This window comes from Lissotriton helveticus, chromosome 1_2 (assembly GCF_964261635.1).
Source record: "Lissotriton helveticus chromosome 1_2, aLisHel1.1, whole genome shotgun sequence".
NCBI classification, from domain to species: Eukaryota; Metazoa; Chordata; class Amphibia; order Caudata; family Salamandridae; genus Lissotriton; species Lissotriton helveticus.
The window spans coordinates 351,263,739-351,274,471 of NC_136058.1; the positions used below are offsets into that span (position 1 = coordinate 351,263,739).

General features: G+C 42.4%; 1 protein-coding gene across 1 annotated transcript; it reads left to right on the plus strand.

The window, feature by feature from the left end:
* Positions 1-1,419: 1,419 nt before the first annotated feature.
* On the plus strand, positions 1,420-6,822 carry LOC144807906 (G2/M phase-specific E3 ubiquitin-protein ligase-like). The gene is made up of 3 exons (XM_078673502.1): positions 1,420-1,431; positions 2,450-2,622; positions 6,600-6,822. The coding sequence occupies exons 1-3, from the start codon at positions 1,420-1,422 to the stop codon at positions 6,820-6,822; spliced, it is 408 nt and encodes a 135-aa protein (XP_078529628.1).
* Positions 6,823-10,733: the final 3,911 nt, after the last annotated feature.

Consider the following 10,733-nt stretch of genomic DNA (forward strand, 5'->3'; position numbering starts at 1 on the left):
AGGGGAGCGAGTGTGTTTGTTCAGTTGGCGATCCATTGGTGGAGGTTGCTTGCCACAGTGTCGGCATCTGTTCATAGTTAGGGCTGGAGTGCATGTGAAGGCGGAGGTGATGTGTTCTTCTGAGATTCTGTTCCAGATTGTGCATGGGAGGCGTCGCGTGTGCTTGTGCGTTTTCTAAAGGAGAAGTGGATGCAATGGTGATCAGCCCAGAGCAGTTCCATGATGTGACAGTGGAAGATGCTATTTCCTTCTGCGAAGACAGGGTCAAGTGTGTGTCCTGCTGTGTGAGTGGGGGCAGAGATAAGATGCTTCAGTCCTATGTTGCTGAGGTTCTCTAGGAGGGCGGTGGTGTTGGGATTGTGGTGGTTATTCAGGTGGAAGTTTAGTTCTCCAAGTAGTATGTAGTCTGTGGAGGCGAGTGTGTGGGATGTGATGGGGTTAGCAATGACATTGGTGAATGGAACATGGGGCCAGGCAGTCTGTAGGCGACGGTTCCGCTGATGTTCGTTTTGGGGTTGGTCTGGAAGTGGATGTGTTCCATGTGGGCGAGGCATCGTCCGAGTCAGTGGTTGTCATCCAGAGGGAGCTTTTGTGGATGCTGGCGAGTGGGGCGGGTGGAGCGGTCTTTCTTCAGGATCTTGCATTTGATCATTACTGGATATAAAATAAAAACTCAACTGTCGTTACATTTTAGCATGCAAAACCTGTTGAAAGATAATGGGAGAGAAAAACAGGCTAGTTACTATATCATGCAGATTTTGGGGTTTTAAACACCGAGATCTACATGCTATTCTCCACAAACTAGCAATAAGTGTTATGTATCACAACCAATATTTAATGCACCCTATGGTAAAATTATTTATCTGGTGCCTAAAGTAACAGGTAAACTTGTAATCAGGCCATCCGTCTAAAACTCTTGTTCTCTCAATAATATATTTGGGGTCCTGATTTATGAAGTTACTGTTAAGAGTGCGGAGTCTTGAACTGCAGTGTGGAGATTCTGCACCGAGTACGGAGACTATGTCCCAAGTACAGTGATTAAGCCCCGTCTGTGAAGGCTCCGCCACAAATGCCGAAACTCTGAATGCTTGACTTTACTGCACGTAAGTACCTTCGTGAATCAGGCTGTGTATTCTTGTATAATATGTTTTCTAGATTTTATGTAATAAATTTAGTTTTAGAGATATATAATAAATGTTTTATAGATAAGCAGAACGCAATACATTTAATTTATTTTTTCTTGTTTAAGGTATGCGAAATGATGACTATTACCTTGCTGGGCAAGCCCTGGCCGTTTCCCTAGTTCACGGGGGGCCTGCTCCAAATTTTGTGTTGCCTGCTTTGTATCAATGTTTAATTTCTGATGCAAAAAATGTGAATTGCAGTTTGGTAGATGTGGTAGATCCGGAAACACGAGACATGTTGCAAGAGGTAAGCAATAGATAGTAAACATTTGTGCTGATGTATCTTTATCAATTTTTATTATTTTGTTTTCACATAGTTGAGGGTCTATTAGTCAAAAACATGCAAATCATTTGCGTTTAATTTTGTGGTTAATAGTTATTCATGCACCTTAGATTTATGTATAATTGCCATATGTACTAGAAACGAATATGAAAAGAAATGACACTCATCTATTTGATATGGAATGGGGTCAATCCTGAATGTCTATTCCCCGTCCTCCACACTGTTTTAAAGTTTCCAGGGCAACCTCTACGTATTTGCTACTCTCTCAACTGCCATACACAAATCCACATTCTTGCATCAGTGATCAATCAAGAACGTCCTACTGTTAACCCGATGTTGATCTATATTTCTTGGTGATACCACCAAATCAAAAGTATGTGATATGTTCTTGATATGTTAGAGTCTTCACATTACAAGAAGACAAAGTTTCAGGCACATAACTAGAGTCATACCATCTACCACTTGCAGTTGCCCCATGAGACTTCCCTGGAATTGCTACAGTTTTCAACAATGACTAATAACATAATAGAAGGGGCCTTCCTGACCATGTTTCTGCAAACAATGTGATATAGGAGAGGACCTATATATCTGTATTCTGGATTAATACACTCAGTGTGGAATTTTGCAATTGAACTAAAAAAAAACCTACTGCCAAACACATTCAGGTACATTAGGCCATTGTGCTAGTCATCTTTGTATAATTCTCTTGCGCTCTTTCCCAGTTGGTGTTCCATTCAGCGAGAGAGTGTAGCTAGTGTAAAACTACAGTAGCATTAACTACAGTAGCAGTTGATGCTGTTTTAGTCCGTTGAATGTTAAACTTTTGTAAACATTCAACTTACTGAACAAATATGTTTATTTAGCAGATGGCCAAGACAAATTATTCTGCATCATTAAGGTTTAATTATTGTTTTTTTTGTTACAGTGAAAATATTTGTTGTTACTATTTAATAAAAATATCACAATCTTAATTTTTCCATAGATTGAGGATGCTTCGTCTCTTGAAACTCTTCAAGGATTGATTCAAAAACACAGCACAATTCTAAGTGTGGCAGGTTGCTTCCGTCCATTAAAATCTCTGAATGACAAAAAAGAACTATTGGAAGATATCATCAATTGGTACATTGTGGGGAGGACTGTTCCTTCACTGGTTAGGTACAGTGATATTTATATGCATATGCATTATAAATCAATATCCTTTTGACTTTGCAATACATGCATGTCCATTTAAAAAAAGTAATTACTATAAATCACTGTCCATCCTAATGGCATCATACATATTGACACTGTCAGAAATGTCCCAAAGACAGATTGTGAAATCAAGCACATCATGGGTTTCAAATATATTTTACATTTACTTTGTTTCAGTTTTTTATTGGCATTTTACAATACAACTTGTGCAGTCCTTCCTCCAGAGGGCATAAATAAAAGGCTAACAAAAATTACAGGAATCCCAACAATCCCATAGGTTCAGCCCACACAACACAAATCAAAACAAAGAAAACAAACAGGAAGAAATACAAAAAGAAAGGCCTTCCCACCTCTCCAACTTCCCCAAATAGAAATTGCAATAAATATTATCCAACAACTACCTTCTTTTCATAGTCACAATGGGCATCAGCATACAAAGCAGAGCATCAGAGGTATTGGACTTCTCATATTCAAGTCTTGGCAGCCCAAATGGAGTTTTAAAAATGTAACAGATTCAGGGCTTGCATGTGTATGGGATAGAAAAGTAACGGCAGCCCCGTGAATAAAAACTTGATCAGCAGGCCACACATTTCCTCAACGTTTCTTAATGTATCCACCAGGACATTGAACAGTCTCACAGTTGTCCGAATAGTCTGAGATATCACATTAAGACTGGTGGAGGGTCAACTTCATTCAGATCCGCCGCCAGTGTTGTTTTATCTGACCCCAAACAATTACACATATTCAATTCATCAGCAATTGTTTCATATTTTAACAAGTTACAGCATAGTTACAAAGCAAAACCTGGTATATCCAAGTATCACTTTAAATTCTGTAATGATTTCCAGAAAGGGTGGACCTGAGGGCTTTACCACCATATGTGTTTAAAGCCTCATAATAATCCACAAACTGCCAACAAAGAGTTTTGCCCTATTTTTCAAACTGAGTAGGATATAGATCTCAATCAAATATCACCTTATAATGAGCTTCCCTTCCTGCTAGCGAGTGCAAGATTGTTTGGGAATTGCGCCATTGCGTAGACCGGGGCAGTACCATTTAACTAAGGCCTTCAATGTTATCTTAAAATTCTTGCAGAGGCAGACTAAGAGTTGGGACCGAGGTGAGTAGTATAATATTTAGAAAGGTGATCCTAACCCTAGGCCCTCCTGCACAAACTTCTCAACTGAAAGGAGATCTTTAAATCTCTGGAAGCTGCTTATTTGTTCAGGTTTGGAGAGACCAATTAGATCATTGAGTGTATCTTGTACATTTACAAGAATTTTCTATTGCAGGCTCCAACAGTAAAATTTTCCCTTTACCCTGAAACCTAACAGATAGTATGGCAGCCCCTCCCTCCTACAGGTTAATAAAGGGACCTGGATCTATTGAAGGTTTAAATGATGACTATGAACGTTGCCTTTGTGGGGGTGCTGAAGTATGCATTCAAGGGTTGATCAGATTTTGAATTCCAGAACAGGTCCCAAATGTAGCATCCTATCACCACCCTTTTCATATGTGGCCAATGCTTCTCTGCATCTGTGTTTGTCAGAGCAACCACTTTACTATCGCCCTCATTTGGGCTACCCTGTGGTATAAGGGCAAGTCCTGGTAGGGCATGTTGCCCACATGGTTCGGTAGTCATGTATATTTATGCCTGTTTATCAGAGTGTAGCCCTTTCTGGCAGCCTAATAAAACAACTGTTCGAATGATTAAGGGATGCCAACAGTTTCCTGTAGACCATTATAGCAAGTGCCTGGAAAAGATAGAAAACTAGAGGAACTAAGTTTATCTTAATGGAATTGAGCCTCCACAATGAAGATAGGCACAGAGAGGACCACCTCCGACAGTCCTCTCATATAACCTGAAGAAGTGGTGGAAAGTTAGCTTTGTAAAGGTCCTCAATCTTAGGAGTTAATATAACACCCAGGTATGTGCCTGCCTTATTTCTCCATTGGTACTGGGTGTTTAGTGCTAGTTCCTCAACCTTGCCCCACGATAGTGTAAGCCTGAAAATTCTTGACTTTGCTATGTTTACAATGAAGCCTTATACTCCCTCAAAGCGAGTAAGAAGGTGTTGAATTCAAGGGAAAAATCTTGAGGGATCAGTAAATGATTAGAGGACATCATCAGCGGACAAGAATGCTCTATGAATCTCCTGCCCAAAGGTTATGCTTCCGACCTCCTTGTCGGCCCTAATGTGCTTCACAGGGTTCTATGCTTAGAGCATAAAGAAGCAGTGAGAGTGGGTAGCCCTTCCTTGTCTCGACCCATTGTTACCCTCTCTTTCTTCTGCAATTCGCTATGATTTGGGACATAGGATTTTTGCAATTCAGCCAAACCAATGCTATAAATCTGGGACCAAACCTCTCAATAGTCCTAATGAGGAAGACCCAGTCCACCCAGTCGAAAGCTTTCTCATGTCCAAGGCCACTATATGACCAGGATCTTATTTATGTTGACCTTTTCCACCAGCTGTTATCATATGTCTGTATTAATTAGACAAATCCTGACGGTGCTGTGAAACAGAGCTATTCAGCTTTACTGCAGGAATTCCAGAGCAAAATTTAACATCAAGATTTAACAAGAGTGTCGGTCTAAGGAAGCAGAGCTGGTGAAATTTCTTTGGTTTAGGTGTTACTGTAACTAGGGCTTCACTCATTGTTATTGAAAGTTTGCTATTTTGCAGGATACTATTAAATAAGGTTGTGAAGTCTGGTACCAACACCGGTGGGTGTGTCTTCAAGAAATCACTTGTAATGCAGTTGGCCCCAGGGGCCTTGTGCATTTTAAGCTCCTTAATTGCTCTATTAGTTGGCAAGAGGTTCTATATTCGAATACCGCTGTGTTAACTCTGAACTGATTAGCTATCCCCTGTCGGTCCGGCAATCTCAGGGAGTTCAGTGTACAAAACGTACCCCAGTCTGCACTTGTGTTTACGGGGAAACCCTTGCTCCAGCACCAGAAGCTGATATCCTCATTAAAATGAGTACGTTCTCTTTACAGGGGAGCATCAGGCAGGCACAAATTTGTGGATTTAATTCAGAGCAATCACTGCGCCATGCTGTCTTGCCTCATCACAGTATCTTTGCTCAGCCAATTCGGGTCACTGCTGATCCCAGCCATGCTAAATATCTGTCCCCTCAATCCACCAAGCGCCTTTAATGATCAACAGGCTCTCCCGTGAAGACTGCCTCAGAGAGCCCTCTACATTACTCAGCCACAGGGCGCCATCTTAACCGGGTCGGACATAGGCAGCCTGCAGCTGAGATATTTTCTACTTATCCCCCCTTCCAGCAGTAGACAGGGTGACTAACTATCACTTCTCAGCAGAACGAAGGCCAGGGATTAAAACAGTCTGTAAAAATTCCTAAAATGGGTTTGTGACTTCATACAAATGTGATATTTTATAGCAGTGTATTGTAGGCGTCACTTAAAAAATTCTGAATCAATATAAGATGATTCAACATTTTATGACTGTAAACCAGGTGGTCTTTTCATCTAATGCATAAAATAACATTGTATTATGCAGGGTTGGCCAGGCCTTGCCAAAAGTCCAAGCACAGTTTCTAAGGTCCTATTCACACACTCCAAAGGCTCCACAGTTTGAAGTCGAAAATTGGCTGCCAAAAAGATCTAAAAATCAACAGTTTGTCCTTTACTAATGTGCATGCTGGATTTAGTTACTTTCTTTTAAAGAAAAGCTGCAGGTCATGTGCTACCTTGCTGCTAGGAAATCCTCACAAGACCACAGGAGAAAGAGAATTTGTCTTTGTCCGTGCTTTCCAACCGCCAGCTTCAAATATTTCTATTTAGACGGAAGCTCGAACATAGGGCACTGAAAGATTTTTAGATGTTTCATAGACCTACCTTAATTTTATAATAACTTTTACATTATAATTTGACCAATAGTTTGTCTATTTATGATTATTCTTTATTGCAGATTAAAGGAGGGGTTAAAAACTCTGGGAGTACTTCAGGCCATGGAAATTCATAAACAGCTTTTTGAAGAAACATTCATTTGGGTGGAACACAAAATCACCACTGATATCATAAATGGAATGTTTAACATTCAATTCAGTTCATCTGGCAGTAACCACCGGTTACAGGAAGAACACATCATTGGTTACTGGAGAGATTACCTCCAAGATTGTGAAGGCAAGTGACATTTTTTCATTATTAGGTCTCGCCTAGACGAAAGCAAAGCGAAGCTTTGCTGTCTAGGGCGAGACAACTAATGCTGTTACTTTCAGGGGAATGAGGACAGCAAAGTGGCACGCGCTTTTTCAGGCCGAGATTTGACCTCGTGAGCGCGCACGCCCAGCCGGCGCCGTGCTCATCCCCTGCCACAGACACACACATGCACACGCAGGCAGGAAGGGGGACACACACACACACACACACACACACACACACACACACACACACACACACACACACACACACACACACACACACACACACACACACACACACACACACACACACACACACACACACACACACACACACACACACACACACACACGCACACGCACACGCACACCCGCCACACACACACACACACCCGCCCCACACACACACGCAGGAGCGCACCTACACGCATGCACGCATACAGAGACACCACCACCCCCCCCCCCCACGCCGCCGCCATAGAAGCGCCCCCGACCGCCGCAGACATAGAAGCGCCCCCGGCCGCCGCAGACATAGAAGCGCCCCCGGCCGCCGCAGACATGAGGCCTCACGCCCCTCCTCTCTATTCGGGACTCACCGGGTCGGCTGGCGCTCGGCGGGCCGGTCTCTCCTTCTCCAGCGGGGGCTCCCTCTTCTGCACGGGCCCCCCGCCATGGCTGGCACGGCATCTCCGGTCTCCCTCACTACTCGGGTGACCGACCGGAGGACAACAGGCAAAGCTTCAGCAAGGCAGTGGGAGCGGGCACACCTCTTCCCGGCCCCGCCCACAATCAGGCGGCGGGCCGGACATCTGCTTCCGGTGTTTTCCTCCGGGCTGCGGCGGTGATTGTTCTCTCGTCTTATCTTAGTGGGCGTGTGCACACCAGTCCAGCTCTGTGGTTAAACATGTATTTTTCAATACTGTCTACATTGCCTTGTTATAAATATGGACGAACAATCAAATTATGAATACTCTTCTAGAACGGCTGCCCGTCTCTCCCCCTTGTTCCTTCGCTACTGGTATGTTGCGAAGCAGACTGCATAGCAGTCACGGATGCCGGAAATTGACTCTTCCACGTTTGTATGGTTTGGCATCCCGCTTTTCATTTCCTTTTTCTACGATTGGCTGCGCATGCTGAAGGTCGTAGCCTACTTGCATAATGCCAGCATGCTGTCAGAGGTATTGGACTGCAGTGAGTTTGCTCAGATTCATGGGATGTTAAGACCTTGCCGGGACTCAAATCTCTATTTCTGCAGCTGTGCTTTCTGTCGTCCCCCCCACGCCCTTCCCCTGAGTTACGCTGCCCCTGTACTTTAAAATTCCGTTTCCAGGGGGGCATGAGACATTGTAGTCCTTCCACTTTCCCTTTTTAAGCATATTGGGGCTTCAGAGCCTGGGGGCGTCCATGTGCCTTTCTTATTTTCTACATGAGCCCAATTTTATCATGCTCCGCCACCCGCCCCCATCGCTGTCATGTGTCATCACTGCTTGTAAACCTGTTAACAAGCCATAACACGCACATTCCAGAGCCCCACGCTACTGTGGTGGTCCGCAAAAGCCTCTACACATTACATTTCCCTACCATCGCTGCGCTCTCCAGCCTCTTTCCATTTTTCAGCAGCAGGCAGAGAAAATGTCATAACGATGTACTCTGCGGGCTGCTACTGGTCATTTAATCATGCAGATGCCGTTTGGAAGGTTGTATGATATAGCGCAGGAGCCCTACGAGAGAAAAAGAACAAGCATTTGCCCATGCAATAGGTCTCGCATTTACTAGAGTTTGAGCTATTGGCATTGTAGATTATAATGCCTTTTGTTAATGTGTTGGTCTTTGAAACAAATTAATAAAATGCATTGTCATTTACAATGCCAAAAGCATAAACTCTCGCAAATGCGAGACCTATTGCATTGTAAATGCTTGTGTTACAGTTCAACTATTGATGAGACACATCAGTTGAAACTATAATTTAAACCAGCCTATAATGGGAAACATGGTATCGAAGACTACAGAGAGATACTGTAGAGAAAGAGAGTTAAGGAGGAACGGACCAACCTGTTTTATTTGTACCGAGTAAAATCTATAATAAGAACAAAAGGATAATGCATCCAAAATTGTAAAGTCTATGCCTGCTTTATTTCAATCTTCATTTTGCACGATATGTCTATTATTAATGTTGTTCAAACTTAATTGTAGTGTCCTGGCAGTAAAATGTTAGCTATCCCATTAGAATGATGCTATATGTACTGCATCAAGGAAAAGTAATAAAAATCAATATAGAGCATGGTTTGGTCTGCTGTGTGGGTCTCTGACAGAGTAAAGCCTTTTCACAGGGGAGATTACAGTTACCTCCAGCCCAAAGCCTTTAAGAGAAGGTTATTGGCTTGTCGCAGTTGTTTGTATAAACAGTGGTTTGTGTGTGTGAAGACTCAGAGAGAGTGTCAGATGCAGGTCTAGCAGCATGGAATGCCTATGCTTACTCCATGTTGAACAATGGGAAGACTTTTAATAAAGGGAAAGTAAGGCGAGCAGGATTGTGGAAATGGTAACATACTCTCACACTTGATCTTAGTGTTATCTGTTGTTAACAACAGATAATCTTGATTTGAGGAGTTTTTTGTGAAATGAAGCACAGCAAATCAGCAGGGGTTTTATTATTCACATATCAACCATTACTGAAGTATTCATTTAGCAGATGAAATAAAAAAATCACAATCGTTGCAGTAATCACAATTTTACTAGTTTGACTCATATTTCTTTTTTCTTTTAGAGCTTGCATGTGAAGCCAAATTAAAGGACATTCTGTGTTTTGGGACTGGCGCTAACACAGTTCCACCACTTGGCTTTAATCCTCAGCCATCAATAGACTTTCTGCATGCATGCGATGGCCAAGTCGAAATGTCTATGTTTCCAGAGGCAAACACCTGTGGAAATGTGTTGCGCCTCCCCCTTTTAATTTCATATGAAGAATTTAAAAAAAACATGGACTTTGGGATACTGAATTCTCCAGGATTTGGACGAGCCTAATGGTCATATTGAAATGAGGGGTATAATGTATACATATATGACAAAGTAGTTATGGATACAAAGGATTGATCATGATGTTGTCGCGGAAGGTGAGAGTCTTGTGGCAGCATACGAAATGCAAGGGCATTGGACTTCTGTGAAATCACCTCTCAGCCACAGGGCAGATCTCTGTGCCTTGATAATAGCACATTTCTTCCCCTTCCTGTATTCATCATGGCAAATTAGAAAATGTATTGAAAAAAATATTTTTCCTGAAACTTTGTCAATGTTTGTTTTTTGCAATGATTAATAACGTTTTTTTCTAAACCATCTTTACCAATAACACTACATTGGTTGTCAATAAATAGAAGTTCTTCAGATTGACTGAGTTCTTGGTTTCATCTTTTTAGTGTGTCTTGTGTTAGACCCTGTTTGGGTGGCCACTGGGCAAGCAGGAGCGACTGGGCCTGAGGCCTGTGGTAATTTACCTCTGATGTAAAAGGCTACAGTGAACCTTTGGCTGTGCAAACTAGGCTATGTACAATCTCTTTAACACTTCACTCTCAGTTGTAGCAATGGCAAGCAGTTACAGGATTATCAGTGAGGTAGTGTGAGGGTATGTAAACTCGAAAGTCATCTATTGGCCTTCAAAGCAGTAACTGATCATGTAACTCATAGATTTACTTTGCTTATGAAAAATAACTTTATACAAATGTAAAACTTAATGCTTCACAGAACAGGTTATAGCTACAATTATTTTACTGAGCTACTGTGCCTTGTGCCCTAGTCCTCATCTCACAGGTGTTTCCATCCTTCTGGGTTCGAGATCTCTAGTGTTAGTAACAAGGGTCAGGTGGTGATTATCATTATGAACGGTCTCAAGTAGACCCGTGTGACAA